General features: G+C 42.5%; 1 protein-coding gene across 7 annotated transcripts in view; it reads left to right on the top strand.

Moving 5' to 3' along the window:
• The window catches only part of LOC117359812 (fatty acyl-CoA hydrolase precursor, medium chain-like), a 48381-nt gene that overhangs the window by 21856 nt on the left and 11284 nt on the right, over positions 1-15241 (top strand). For 6 of the 7 annotated variants that reach the window (XM_033943100.1, XM_033943096.1, XM_033943097.1 and 3 more), the window contains 3 exons: positions 7659-7769; positions 9056-9160; positions 14351-14491. In XM_033943100.1, coding sequence (XP_033798991.1) covers positions 7659-7769; positions 9056-9160; positions 14351-14491 — 357 coding nt within the window. The remainder of the gene's footprint in view (positions 1-7658; positions 7770-9055; positions 9161-14350; positions 14492-15241) is intronic. The other variant, XM_033943098.1, reaches the window with a different exon arrangement.

Consider the following 15241-nt stretch of genomic DNA (forward strand, 5'->3'; position numbering starts at 1 on the left):
GGGTATTAGCTGGGGAAATCTTTAACTTTGTTACGGCTACCTATGAGAAGGGACATCTTACAAAGCATGAATACAAATTTTTATTGGAAAAGTTTCCTATCACCCCTAAAATACAGTTTGTTCCTAAAATACACAAAGATCTGCAATGTCCACCAGGGAGACCATTGTGAACACGAGGACCAGCTTGTTGGAACCCTTGTCAAAATTTTTGGACATTTTTTTGAAGCCAGCTGTCACAGGAGTGAAGTCATACTTGAAGGATTCTTCTCATTTCCTTCGGGAATTGGACTCCATACAGAATATCCCTACCCCCTGCTGGTTGGTTACATTGGACATCATCTCTCTATATACGAAGATTCCACAACAAGGGGCTTTGCAAATCATTAGGGACACGTTGGAGGCCAGACAAGGCCCACAACGGATCTCAACGGATTTTCTTATGGCACTGGCGAAATGGGTCATCCAGGATAACTACTTTAAGTATGAAGATAACTTTTGCAAACAAATACAGGGGGTGGCTATGGGGGCTACTTTTGCGCCCTCGGTCGCCACCCTGTATGTTGGGAAATTTGAAGAGCAAACCATCTATCCATCCATGTATTTCCTTCAAAAGATCTTGATATGGAAAAGGTTTTTGGATGACATACTTTTCTTATGTACAGGTACGGAGCATGAACTTCAACAATTCATCCACTGGATTAATACTATTGACAGGAATCTTCAATTCACTGCCACTTACAGCCTGTCTAAAATCGAACTTTTGGACATTCTCATCTACAGAGAGGAAAATACTCTTCTTACCACCCTGTACAGGAAACCAGTAGCAAGGAATGCGTTGTTGCATTTCTCAAGCTTTCACCCCTACAAGCTCAAATACAGCCTCCCCATTAGCCAATTTTTGAGGGCCAGGAGGGTATGTTCTGATTTGTCTCAGTTTCAGAGGGCTGCTAATGACATCACCAATAGATTTCGGGCTAGGGGTTACCCTGAGAGAGCCATTCATAAGGCATATTTGCGGGCCCGTTACGCCCATCGTGATTTATTGCTCCAAGAGAAGGGTGATAATACCCCTTGAGACTCAGAAAATACCAGATTAGTTTGTGTCCTTCCTTTTTCGGATGCGGCCAAAGGGGTGGTGGGCTCAATTAGACAACATTGGCCCATCCTGAGGACCCTGAGGGGGTTGCAAGAATTTCCCCTTATAGCGTTTACTAGGGGCACCACGATAGGTCAGTTACTTACTCGTCAAGCTCGCCCCATTGACAATCAGGCAGCCCACATGAAATGCTCCCACTGCCAATGGTGTGATAAGACCGTGGAGGGTAGTACCTGGCGGGACCCCCTCACGGGACGCACCATTAGGGCCAGAATCCATACCACCTGTAGATCTACTTGGGTTATATACATCATCATTTGCCCATGCCCCCTAGTTTATGTGGGGCGCACTAAACGGGCCATCCAGGTTAGACTTAATGAACACAAGTCTAGGATCACCACTGAAACTCTGACAGCCCCTATTGTGGCCCATTGGCTGTCTAAGAAACACACTACTGATCACATTAGATGGCAGGTGATTGACGCCATTGATTTTCAAGGATTAGAAGGCAATTTGGAGGCTAAACTTAATTTCCTGGAACAGAAGTGGATATACTAACTCAATTCTGTTACCCCTCACGGGTTGAATTTAGAATTAGAATGGCAGTCTCTCTGGTGAGGTTTCACTAGTGTTCCCTGTCTACGGTCAGTCAAGCAGGAGTGGGTAGAATTCTTTGAAATTTCTCCCACGGGTTTCCCCGGTTACACGGTCAACTCCGCGCATCCGGGCTTACCCGATGATGTCAGTCTCAGCTGGGAGAGAGAATATTTAAGAACCTACAGTACATGCCGCGGCCATCTTTGATCACATTACGGGTGGCCGCATCATGTTGAGTGTCAGTTATGAGGTAAGAGAGTGTTATTAGTAAAATCTTTAGGCATGTTTTGCAATTTTATAGGTCATTAAAGTTGGTCTTCTGTTGCAGGGATTTTGCCCTGAGGAAACCCTAACGGGTGAAACATGTTGGCGACTCTGTCCCTCTTGGCTATCCACCCAAGCTAAGTGCATAGTATTTACTATCTGAGCATTTCTACTGTTTAAAGTATTTAACTTATTTAACTTATTAGAAAAATATATAAAAAAAGATAAAATACCAGATTTCTAGAACACCAGGTACCCGATGACGATTAGGGGCATAAATCCAATGGTTATGAAAACTTATTGAACCTTTGGTGGCACCGCTGAGGGCCTGGGTAACCGTTTGATAAGACTGTATTGGAATAGGATGGGTTCAAGGGAGGTTTGAACCATAACAACCCTCTGAAGTATTGCATATGATTCACCCTTCTATTGAGACTTCACCATTTTCAAGCCTTTAACACAAATTGTGTAGGAAATAATAGCATCCTGTACCGATGCCTTAAAGACATCCCATAGTATGAACCAGTTGGTATCTGAGGTCTTATTGAAGAAGAAGTATTCTTCTATGTTTTGCATAAGGTATGGGATAAAGCCAGGTTCTTGTAATATAGTGGAATTAAATCTCCATTGTTTCTGGATGGGGGGTTTGCAAATGTTATTAAGTTGTAAGATAATGGGAGCATGGTCAAAAATTGCAATTTTGTTAATTTGTGATGTGGCAATGTGTGGAGCTAGTGAGTTTTATCATGGTTGCTGGGCAGGGGAGATATAGTATGTTGCAGTAGTTTATTAGGCCTAGTATTAGTGATTGAACCACTAGTTGGAATTGTTTCCTGTCGAAGAATTTTCGGACTTGTCTTAGGTTTCTCATGGTTGCGAATGATGCTTTTATTATTCTGTTGATTTGTGGTTGCATGGTACAGCCTCTGTCTTGCACACACAGGGAGCAATAAAGTAAGCAAAATTATTTTAATATGTAATATTAATTGATGCTTTAGAGTGTACTCCAGGAGCTAAGAAGTTATGCTGCCCTTAGCTGTGCGGCTCACTAGCGCCCCCCAACATTTGTACAAAATTTTAAAATATAAAAAATAGGGTTAAAAGACAGACTTACACGGTCTTTACAGACAAAACATGCTAGAAAATGGAAATGGGTGGGATACATTTCATAAAAAGAAAGGGAAATGGTAAAAACGAGAGGGAAACAGAGACTATCTGATGTGCGGCCATTTGTCGGAGTCTCATAAGCAATTAATCTTAGGAACAGATCTCGTAGGCATCTTTAAAGAGAGAGGTTTTGATGCCAGATGTAAAATTGTTGTGGTTAGTTTCCTGTCTCAAGGCCAAAGGGAGGGTTTTCCACAATGTAGGGGCAACTACATAAGAACATAAGAACATAAGCAATGCCTCCGCTGGGTCAGACCTGAGGTCCATCGTGCCCAGCAGCCCGCTCACGCGGCGGCCCAACAGGTCCAGGACCTGTGCAGTAATCCTCTATCTAAACCCTTCTATCCCCTTTTTCAGCAGGAAATTGTCTAATCCTTTCTTAAACCCCGGTACCGTACTCTGTCCTATTACATCTTCTGGAAGCGCATTCCAGATGTCCACCACACGTTGGGTAAAGAAGAACTTCCTAGCATTTGTTTTGAATCTGTCACCTTTCAATTTTTCTGAATGCCCTCTTGTACTTTTATTATCTCTATGCCCTTGATGATCTTGTAAGTCTCTATCATATCCCCTCTAAGTCTCCTCTTCTCCAGGGAAAAAAGACCCAGTTTCTCCAATCTCTCAGGGTATGAAAGGTTTTCCATCCCTTTAATCAGATGTGTCGCTCTCCTCTGAACTCTCTCGAGTAACGCCATGTCCTTCTTAAGGTACGGCGAGCAATATTGGACGCAGTACTCCAAATGCGGACGCACCATCGCCCGATACAATGGCAGGATGACTTCTTTCGTCCTGGTTGTAATACCCTTCTTGATTATACCTAGCATTCTATTCGCCCTCTTAGCAGCCGCTGCGCACTGTTACGTCGCCTTCATTGTCATGTCCACCATTACCCCCAAGTCCCTTTCTTGGGTACTCTCATTCAATAACATCCCTCCCATCGTGTAATTGAAACTCGGGTTTCTACTTCCTACATGCAATACTTTACACTTCTCAACATTGAACTTCATCTGCCATCTCGTCGCCCATTCCCCTAGTTTATCCAAGTCCCTTTGCAATTCTTCGCAGTCCTCCTTTGTCCGAGCTCCGTTAAATAGTTTAGTGTCATCTGCAAATTTTATTATCTCACACTTTGTCCCTGTTTCTAGATCATTTATAAATATATTAAATAGCATCAGCCCGAGCACCGAGCCCTCCGGAACACCACTCATGACCTTCCTCCAGTCCGAGTAGTGGCCCTTCACCCCTACCCTCTGTTTCCTACCCTCTAACCAGTTTCTGATCCATCTATACACGTCTCCATCCACCCCATGGTTCTTCAGTTTCCGGAGTAGACGTTCATGAGGCACCTTATCGAAGGCTTTCTGGAAATCTAGGTATATGATGTCTATGGGGTCTCCTCTGTCCATTTGTTTGTTAATTCCCTCGAAGAAGTGCAACAAGTTAGTAAGGCATGATCTCCCCTTGCAGAATCCATGTTGGCTGGTTATCAGAAGTTTATTTTTTTCAAAATGTTCATCGATTTGTTCTTTTATCAGTGCTTCCGCCATTTTGCCTGGAACCGAGGTCAGACTCACCGGTCTGTAGTTTCCCGGATCACCTCTTGATCCCTTTTTAAAGATGGGCGTAACGTTGGCTATCTTCCAATCCTCTGGGATCTCACCTGTTTTCAGGGATAGATTGCAAATTTGCTGCAGTAGTTCCGCTATTTCCTCCTTTAGTTCCTTCAGAACCCTTGGATGGATTCCATCCGGACCCGGGGATTTGTCAATTTTTAGTTTTTCTATCTGCTTGCGCACATCGTCAAGGCACACTTCCATGGATGTTAACTTTTGTGCTTGATTTCCACTGAAGATTTGCTCTGGTTCCGGTATGCTTGTTGTGTCCTCGTTTGTAAATACAGATGAAAAGAACATGTTAAGTCTTTCTGCGACCTCTTTTTCCTCCTTCACCACTCCCTTCCTGTCTCCGTCGTCTAGCAGTCCCACCTCCTCCCTGGCCAGCTGCTTTCCTTTAACATATCTAAAGAATGGTTTGAAATTTCGTGCTTCCCTGGCTAGTCTCTCTTCATATTCTTTCTTGGCTTTTCGAACCACACGGTGACATTCTTTTTGATACCTCCTGTGCACTTTCCAGTTTTCCTCAGTTTTGTCTTTTTTCCATTTTCTGAATGAATTTCTCTTATTGCCTATCGCTTCCTTCACTATTTTAGTTATCCACGCCGGGTCTTTTGTTCGACTCTTGTTGCATCCTTTTCTGAAACTGGGGATATACAGATTTTGTGCCTCGCACACTGTGTCCTTGAAAAATGACCAGGCATGTTCTACCGATTGCTATTTTTTGGAAGTGTTCCTAAGTTTCTTCTTTACCATTCCCCTCATTGCTTCGTAGTTTCCTTTCCTGAAATTAAAAGTTGTTGCTGTGGTTCTCTTTCCTTTCGACATTCCTACCTCAACCTTGAACTTGATCATATTATGATCGCTGTTTCCCAACTGTCCCACTACTTCCACTTCCTTTGCAGGTCCCCTTAGTCCATTTAGGATTAGATCCAGAGTGGCATTTCCTCTCGGCGGTTCCCTAACAAGTTGCTCAATGAAGCAATCTTGTATAGCCTCCAGGAATTCAGTCTCCCTAGCGCATCTTGAGCTTCCAAGACTCCAGTCTATCCCGGGATAGTTGAAGTCCCCCATAATGACCGTGTTACCACTTTTGCATTCTCGCTTAATCTCGGCTTCCATTTCCTCATCGATATCTCTGGTTTGTCCGGGTGGACGATAGTATAGGCCTATCTTTATTTCGGGCCCTTTCCTTCCTGATATTTTAACCCATAGTGATTCTAGCTTGTTGGTTGTCTCTGTTGTGCCCATTCTTGTCGATTGTATGCTTTCTTTTATGTATAGTGCTATTCCACCGCCTTTCTGTCCTGACCTGTCCTGGCGATAGAGCTTGTACCCCGGTAGTGCTGTATCCCAAATGCTTTCCTCATTCCACCAAGTTTCAGAGATTCCAATGATGTCTATGTCCTCCATATTGGCCATGGCTTCTAATTCTCCCATTTTGTTTCTTAGGCTTCTTGCATTAGTATATGTGCACTTTAGGTCCTGGTATTTTGTTGCCTTCATTTCCTTTCCCTGTGCTTCGGTCTTTAGTTTCTTCTCTTTTATTATATTCCTTCTAATCTCCTCTTCTGGGTTAGTCGACTCCTGTAATTTGTCTGTTGCTTCTTCCCAGCCTTCTTTCCCCTTGGTATCTTCATGGGATACCTTCTTCCGAATCGTCGACGCTTGGTCGACTGTCGGCTTTCCCCTTCTTCTTAGTTTAAAGCCTGTTCTATTCCCTTCCTGAGGTTGTTTGCTAGAAGTCTTGTTCCCGCTGTGCTCAGATGCAGTCCATCTCTCCTGTAGAGCTTGCTCTTGCCCCAGAACGTTGTCCAGTTCCTCACGAAGTAGAACCCTTCTTCCTCACACCATCTCCTCATCCACGCATTTATTGATTGTAGTTCCTCCTGCCTTTTCACATCCGCCCTCGGTACTGGTAGGATCTCTGAAAACGCTATCTTCTGGGTCCTCATCTTCAGCTTCCTTCCCAGCATCTTGAACTGTTCTATCAGCATGCTTCTTCTATAGTCCCTTCTGCTGACATCGTTCGTCCCGATATGGATCATTACTGCAGTCTCTTCCGTCTCCGTACCTTCCAAGATCTTTCCAATTTTGTCCACGATGTCCTTGGTTCTCGCTTCTGGCAGGCAGGTCACCAGTCGATCCTCTCTCCCTCCTGCTATGTGGCTGTCCACATGCCTCAGGATCGAGTCTCCCACTAGTATCGCTGACTTTCCCTTCTTCAAATTTCACTTTGGTCTCAGATCTATGTCCTCCGTGTGCTCCGCTCCTTCTTCTGGGCATCGAGTAGCCGATTCCTCCATCTCGTGTGGTGTTCCTCTGTGGGTGTCTTCCTTGAGGTCATCTGTTACTTATTCACCCTTCCATGCTGGAGTTGGTATAACTTCATCTTTCCTCTGAGGTTCGTTTTCTTCCACCCTCATCCTGTATGCTTCCTCAATGAATTTCTCGAGTTCCCTGACTTCCTCCTCGATGTGTCTCTCATTCATGAAGTCATCAGCTGTCCTGATTGGGTCCTCCGTGATATAAAGTCCTTCTAGCTCTTGTATCTTGCCCTCTAGTCACTGGACTTCCTGACTATCTACTGAGTAGATAGTCTTGCATGTTGTATCATTGAACAACTGCCGGACGGAAAGGACCGTTAGAAGATATTGTTGTGAAGAACGGCGTGATCGCAGAGATTCATATGGGATTACGAATCTGTCTATAAATGAGGGAATGTGATTAGATTGAACTTTGAAAGCGAGAAAAAGAATTACACATTGGAAACCACAGGTATTTTATGAACACTAGGACAAGCTATAACATATATCTAAAAAAGGTCACCTGTTCAAATAAACATTGCGACTGACTGTTTAACCCTGCTTTTTAAACTTTCCAGGCACTGATGCTCATTGTGATCTACTTTTTTTTTCCAGATTCTATCTCCTTTATCCAAGGGTTTGTTCCAAAGAGCCATCGCTGAGAGTGGAGTTGCAAACCTTCCTGGTTTTTTCATTTCCCATCCTGAAATAGCTCGCTTTGCAAACGTAAGCTTTTAGAGTTTTCTTGGTGGTGGAGTTCATCTTTTTTGTTTTATTTTACTTTGCCGTCATCTTCCCATTCCTTAAATTTTGATTTTGCACCTCCCGGCAAAACAGCCCAGGCGATTCAAGTCCCTTTGCTGGCATGTGGCTTGAGGAACCAGCAGAGGTCCACTTTTCTTAGGTCCTCCAAATGCTATCACCTCTGCTTGCTTCTCGGCAACTCTGTTGGAGAGGAAGCGAGCTCCAATATCAGCACATATCTATAGGCCTTTCAGTTGCTGGTCCACTCTACTGTACTGTCAACTTGGATTATTGTAATATTATTTATTTGGGGCTACTAAAAAAGATTCTATTAAGGCTTCGATTAGTTCAGAATGCAGCAGTTCATTTAATCTTTGGTCTTAAGAAGTATGATCATGTTAGTCCTTCTTATGCTAGACTGCATTGGCTGCCTTTTGAGACCAGAGTATTTTTTAAGTTTGGGTGTATCTGTTATAAGCCTCTTTTTGGCTTATTACCTTCCTATTTGGTATCTTACCTGAAACTGTTTAATTCATTAAAATGTACCAGAAATTCAGGTATGTTCCTCTTCCCTACCCCAAGGGCCTATCACTATAAGACTTTTTTGGACAGGACATTGGAATATCAGGTGGGGAAGTTGAACTCCTGGATGAGTCCGCTGATTGTTCAAGCCTATTCTTATCTTACATTTAGGAAATTAGTGAAAACTCACCTATTTGATAAAGAAGAATGTTGATATTTAAGAAGGTTTTTTTTAAAATTAGGCTCTGTATTTTAAATGTACTTTTCATCTGATACTGTATTTAATGGATATAGTAGTTATAATAGTTGTGTGTTTTTAAATTGTATTTTTTAACTGAAATGGTTTAGTTCTTCTGTTGTGAACTGCCTAGAACTGCTGGCTGGGCGGTATACAAGAAAATAAAATTATTATTATTATTATTATTTGGGCAGGTGTGAAATGTATCTGTTAATGAAATTATAGATCATTAAAAAGAACAACAGACTAGTGCTGATGACATTGTAGGCTTGAATGTATAAATAATACATTACTCTCTCAGAAATGCAAGATGGTTCAATTAAAGCACAATAGTTCAGTGTTAATTGGCCAAGCGTGTATGATTGCAATTCATGTTTAGACTTAACACCCTCACAGTTCTTGTTACTTTTATTTTGGTTTTGATTTCCCTGAGAGTGATTGATACGTGAGTGACAAATGATAACCTCTGCTGTTTCCTTTCTTTTCCCTGTTTTCACACTGACTTCAGAGAGTTGCAAACTATTCTGGCTGTGAAGAGACAAATTCTGCTGCCATGGTGCACTGTTTAAGGAAGAAATCGGTGGAGGAGCTTCTGGAGCCCATCAGAACAAAAGTAGGTGAAATTCTTCATCAGCTCAGTTGAATTTACAGTAGCATGCATACAGTAACATCATATATTTGGGTGCTTTCAAGAAAACTCTTAATAAATTGAGTCCTTCAGAATACGGCTGTTCGCTTCATTTTTAGTCTTAAAAAAAATGGGAGCATATCACTCCCTTCTATCGAAAGCTCCATTGGTTGCTTATGTATCTGCTTTAAAGCAGTTTATGGCATACTTCCAGGCTATCTCATCCCTCATTTTACCTTGAGTTATTCTAATAAGAGCTCCCAAAGAGTACACCTGTTTGCATATCCTTCAATAAAACTCTGTCATTACAAAAGGTTCCTTGAGAGAACCTTTTCCTTTCAGGCGGCCAAATTGAATATATGGCTTGCCAAAATGGTGTTAGAATCTTCCTCTTACCTTGACTGTAGAAAACAGATAAAAACACAACTATTTAACAGGCTAGACCAGGGGTGTCCAATGTCGGTCCTCGAGGGCCGCAATCCAGTCGGGTTTTCAGGATTTCCCCAATGAATATGCATGAGATCTATTAGCATACAATGAAAGCAGTGCATGCAAATAGACCTCATGTATATTCATTGGGGAAATCCTGAAAATCCGACTGGACTGCGGCCCTCGAGGACCGACATTGGACACCCCTGGGCTAGACTCTTAATGTTGTCTATTCTTTTAACCTAACTTTTTATCCTATTTTAAATTGTTTGCGTTTCTTTATATAGTTAGCATTTTATTTGCTGAATCTTCAGAAGCTTTTAATCTGTTGTATGCATTTGCATTGTATGTACTGCGCTTGAATGTTGTGAACCGCCTAGAACAGGGGTAGGGAACTCCGGTCCTCGAGAGCCATATTCCAGTCGGGTTTTCAGGATTTCCCCAATGAATATGCATTGAAAGCAGTGCATGCAAATAGATCTCATGCATATTCATTGGGGAAATCCTGAAAATCCGACTGGAATATGGCTCTCGAGGACCGGAGTTCCCTACCTCTGGCCTAGAACTTTTGGGTATGGCGGTATATAAAAATAAATTATTATTAAAAAAGCAATTAAAATCTCCTTTTACAACTGCACTTCAGGGCTAGCAGCACATTTTGTGCAAAATGATGTCTAACATTGTATATAAGGGTTATAACTAGAACTTAAATCTAGAATAGTTTATAGTTTGTTGGCTTTTATCCAGAAAGTACTTGCATAATATTATCACATCACACACAGTATAAAGAAATCAAACAAACTAAACATATCGGCAGTCAGTGCTTACAGTTATCATAAAACTTCCGTTCCCATATTTCATCTTACAAAACAAATACTTTTTCAGTAATTTCTTAAAATTGTGCAAATTTCCCCGCTCCCGGATGCATAGAGGAATCTCATTCCATGACTGCGGGCCTCTAAAAGAAAGCATCGTTGCCCTCGACACCTGCAAACACAAGTGTTAATAGCGATCGACCAACTGGCATTTTCCTTTACTGTGCAGATAGGTTATTAGACCTAAAAGATATTCTCTATGGGGGTCAGTATGCAAAGCAATCTAAGCAGCCAGAAATAGCTCCGGGCTGATTAAATCATTTGTGGGAGGCTGTCCACTGATATTTCAGCGGCAATTAATCATTTAGCACCACTGAATATCATCACAGACTACTAAAGTGAAAGCTGGCTATTTTGTGAGTGATCTGGGGGAGGAGGCCTTAGGCCGTTAAGCGCTGAATTGCACTTACTATGCCGCCTTTCCAAAGTTCAAGGCGGTGTACAGGCTAATAAAAGGGAAGAAAAGAACGCTGTCAATAAATTTAAAAGAATAGAAGTCATTCGTTCTAACCCCCTCTTCTACGAAACCACGCTAGCTGTGTTTAGCATAGAGAGCTGCGCTGAATGGCCCGCACTGCTCCAGACGCGCATTGAATCCCTATGAGCGTCGGGAGCAGCGTGGGCCATTCAGCGTGGCTCCCCGTGCTAGAAACCACTAATGTGGTTTCGTAGAAGAGAGGGTAAGAGTAAAAAAAAATACAAAATTATCACACAAAAACTCATCAAAACATTAATAGGATCAAACGCGCAATCCTCAAAAGAGCGCTGTCAATAAATTTAAAAGAATAGCAGTCATTCATTCTTACCCCCTCTTCTACGAAACCGTGCTAGCTGTTTTTAGCGCAAAGAACCGTGCTGAATGGCCCGCACTGCTCCAGACGCACATTGAATCCCTATGAGCGTCGGGAGCAGCGCAGGCCATTCAGCGCAGCGCCCCGCGCTAGAAACCGCTAGTACAGTTTCGTAGAAGAGGGGGTAAGAATCTAAAAAAAATACAAAATTATCACACAAAAACTCATCAAAACATTAATAGGATCTAACACGCAATCCTCAGCTGGTCGAGCCACATGCTGCACAAAAAAAAAAAAAACAGTTTTCATTTCTACTTTAAATGCTGGAAAGGGCAAAAGTCCTTTCAAAGAATGTGGCAGGTCATTCCACAGCCTAGGGCAGACGAAGAAAAAGGCCCGGTTTCTTGTAGATTAAAAGTAAGCTTTTGCAGGAGGAGGAAGAAATAGGTGGTGCACATCTATTGATCGGAGGGATCTTTGTATTGGCCAATATTAAATTTGAATGGTACAGGGGTGTACCTACATGAAATGCTTTATGGGTCAAGCAAGTAACCTGAACTTAATGCGGTAAGAGACAGGAAGCCAGTGCAATGACTTTAAGTGGTGTGCAATGATCAAATCGACCTACTCCACAGAGGAATCTTGCAGCTTTATTATGGAGGGTTTATAAGCGTTTAACTCAGCCTGAGAAATGCCTGCATAGATTGCATTGCAGTAATCAAGATGTGACATAACAAATGCATGAATGAGTATTTTTAATGGTCTAAAAAAGATTTTAATGGACGAAGATGGCGCAATGCAAAAAACCTAGATGTTAGAACCTTTGAAATTTGTTCATGGAAAGTGAATGCTTGATCTAAGATTACTCCAAGAGAGATCCAGATATTTATTGCTGGTGCCCTCACATGGCCTGGAATTGAATATCCAAGAATAATGCCAGCAGCTGCTGGCTAAATTATCTACCCCTATATCTGCAGCTTGAGTTACTAACCTGCACTGTCCATATTAGCATGCGCTAACACAGTTAACAAATGTTTAATTTGGATCCAATGTATAAAATGATACACAGTATGTTGATGGTATCAACGCATACTAACATGGTAACACAAATGTTGCCAAAGATCCATCGAGCCAGTATCCTGTTTCCAACAGTGGCCAATTCATGTTGCATATACCAAAAGAGTAAATCAGATTTTATGTTGCATATTTTAAAGATAAGCAGTGGATTTTCCCCAAGTCGATCTTAATAATGGCTTATGGACATTCTTGTAGGAAATTAGCCAAACCTCCTTTTTTAAACCCTGCTAAGCTAACTGCTTTTACCATATTCTTTGGCAACAAATTCTAGAGTTTAATTACACATTCAATGAAGAAATATTTTCTCCAATTTGTTTTCAATTTGCTACTCAGTAGCTTCATTGGATTGGATTAGATTAGATTTAATGTCTTTATATACTGCAAATTACAATAGTGTCATGCCCCTTAGTTCTTATACCGTGTCTTATATTTATTTGGGGCCCAAAAAAGGCACTAGGTCTTATTTTCGGGGTATGCACATGATCATCTCTCTCTCCCTCTCCTTCACCCCAATTCTTCCTCTTTCCTTTCTCTCCCCCACAGATGCAGCATCTATCCTCCCCTCCCTTCCTCCCATCACCCTGTGCAGCAGAAGTTTGCGCAGCTTTTATCCTTCCCTCCCTCCCTTCCCATCATCCTGTCACTGTGCAGCAGATGTTTGCCCAGCTTCTATCCTTCCCTTCCTCTCATCACTCTGTTCAGCCTTGCCCAGCTTCTATCCTGCCCTCCCCCATCCCTCGTGCAGCATAACCCTTGCCCAGCTTCTATCCTTCCCTCTCTCCCATCCCTTGTGCAGAAGAACCCTTGAGCACCCTCACCACGCAGCCGAACCCCTGCTGACCCTCCATCCTTCCCTCCCTGCTGACCGCGAGCGAGCCCTAACTTCAACCGAAGCAGCATCGGGCCGGCAGCACTCTAAGCAGGCTGCTTGGCCTTGTCTGTTGGGGATTTCACTCTGCCGCGTTACTGAATTCTATGAGTGTTGGAGCATTTAGCGTTCCGGGTTACAGTAGAAACCTTTACCGTGGCTTAGCAAAAAGGGGGGAGGGGGAGGGATAATAATCTCATTTCGGTTTTCCATTTTCTTCCTAATAATTTCTGACATTCTATTTGGTTTCTTAGCTGCCACTGCACACTGAGCAGAGAGTTTTCAAAGTGACTCCTTGGATCACATAGCTATTTTGCATTCTTCTCTACATGGATCACTTTGCACTTGCTCTAGCTGTTGGTTTGGTGTGTTCAGATTATCTTAGTCCGTCATATAGTCTGCACTTTATAATAAATTTAACACAAGGGTGCCAGATCTCACAATAGGTCATCAAAATAGTAGCAAGCTTCCCCATTATTTTACACGCAACCCTTATAAGTATAACTTCTTCATAGGATCCTCAGCGGCACCACTTAGAGCTCAATAAAATCTCATTGCTCTAAGTTTTACATTGGGTTGCGTGTAAAATAGTGGGGAAGCTTGCTACTATTTTGATGACCAGATTATCTTAGTAACATAGTAGATGATGGCAGATAAAGACCCGAATGGTCCATCCAGTCTGCCCAACCTTACCTACTCTTTAAATTACTGATTTAATTTAAATCGTCCTTCTTCATAGTTATTGCTGGGCCAGAACCCAAAGCTCTGCCCGGCACTGTGTGCATAGGTTTCATCTACTGGAGTCTCCATCAAGCTCAGTCCAGCTCATCTATACCATCACAGCCATTGAAGCCCTCCCCAGCCCATCCTCTATCAAACGTCCATATACGGACATAGACCGTGCAAGTCTGCCCATTACTGGTTTTAATTTTTTCTGATTCGAGATTCTCTGTGTTCGTCCCATGCTTTTTTGAACTCCGTCACCGTTTTCCTCTCCACCACCTCTCACAGGAGCACACTCCAGGCATCCACCACCCTCTCCGTAAAGAAGAATTTCCATACATTGCACTTGAGTTTTCCACCCCTCAACCAGGAAATTCAGTTTTATAATTAACGCATTGTCATTTCCTTCTAGAAGATCCCAGTTATACCAGCAGTTGTGGATGGTTTCTTTCTTCAAAAGAGCCCTGGAGAGTTTGTGCCGGGTGAAGAGGGCAATCCTGTCCCTTTTTTGGTAGGAGTTAATAACCATGAATTCGGCTGGTTAATTCCAAATGTAAGTATTTGTTTGTTTATTTTTTTTTTTTATTTTTTTTTTTTTTTGGGGGGGGGGTTCAAAGACTTTTTGTGATAAGCTTTTCAATATTTACCTGAGGTAAAGTGAACTCCTACCTGAGCTGTTTATAATCCAGGTCACAAATACTTAGCAGGATCCAAGGTACTTGTCCCGATCTTTACTAAACCCATCTATACTTAGACACTGATTCTGTGAAAGATGCCTATATTGGTGCACATAACTAATCTAGGCGACAACTTAATTATTTAAAAAGCTTAGTGCTGATAATGAACAATTAGCACCTCATAATTGGCATTAATTGCACTTAATTGGATGTAGGGGAGGATCGTGGGCAGGTTTGGCATGTAGGCACCTATTTTGGACTTAGGCACGCTCATTTAGGCAATATATAGGGTGCGCCTAAGTCCACTTCAGGCACTACTAAGTACTGTTCTGTAAACTGCGCTTAACTTATGATTGCTCCAGTCATGGTACATTGGCGTACCGTGCCACTGGGGCTTGTGCGCATCTGTAAAGCTGAAAGCTATGCCGTCGGTAGTTTCACTACCAGCGGGGCCTCCCAAGGTGAACAGGTTTCAGCGGAGATGCCAGACTGGGCAGCAGCAGATGGGCCGTGTTGGAGGCGGAGGATCGCTTTTGATGCGACAACATCGAATTTATACTGCTTAGAAGAAGGGAGAGTGTGGCGCAGTGGTTAAAGCTACATCCTCAGCACCCTGGGGTTGTGGG

Source organism: Geotrypetes seraphini, chromosome 4 (genome assembly GCF_902459505.1).
Source record: "Geotrypetes seraphini chromosome 4, aGeoSer1.1, whole genome shotgun sequence".
In the NCBI taxonomy this organism is placed as follows: domain Eukaryota; kingdom Metazoa; phylum Chordata; class Amphibia; order Gymnophiona; family Dermophiidae; genus Geotrypetes; species Geotrypetes seraphini.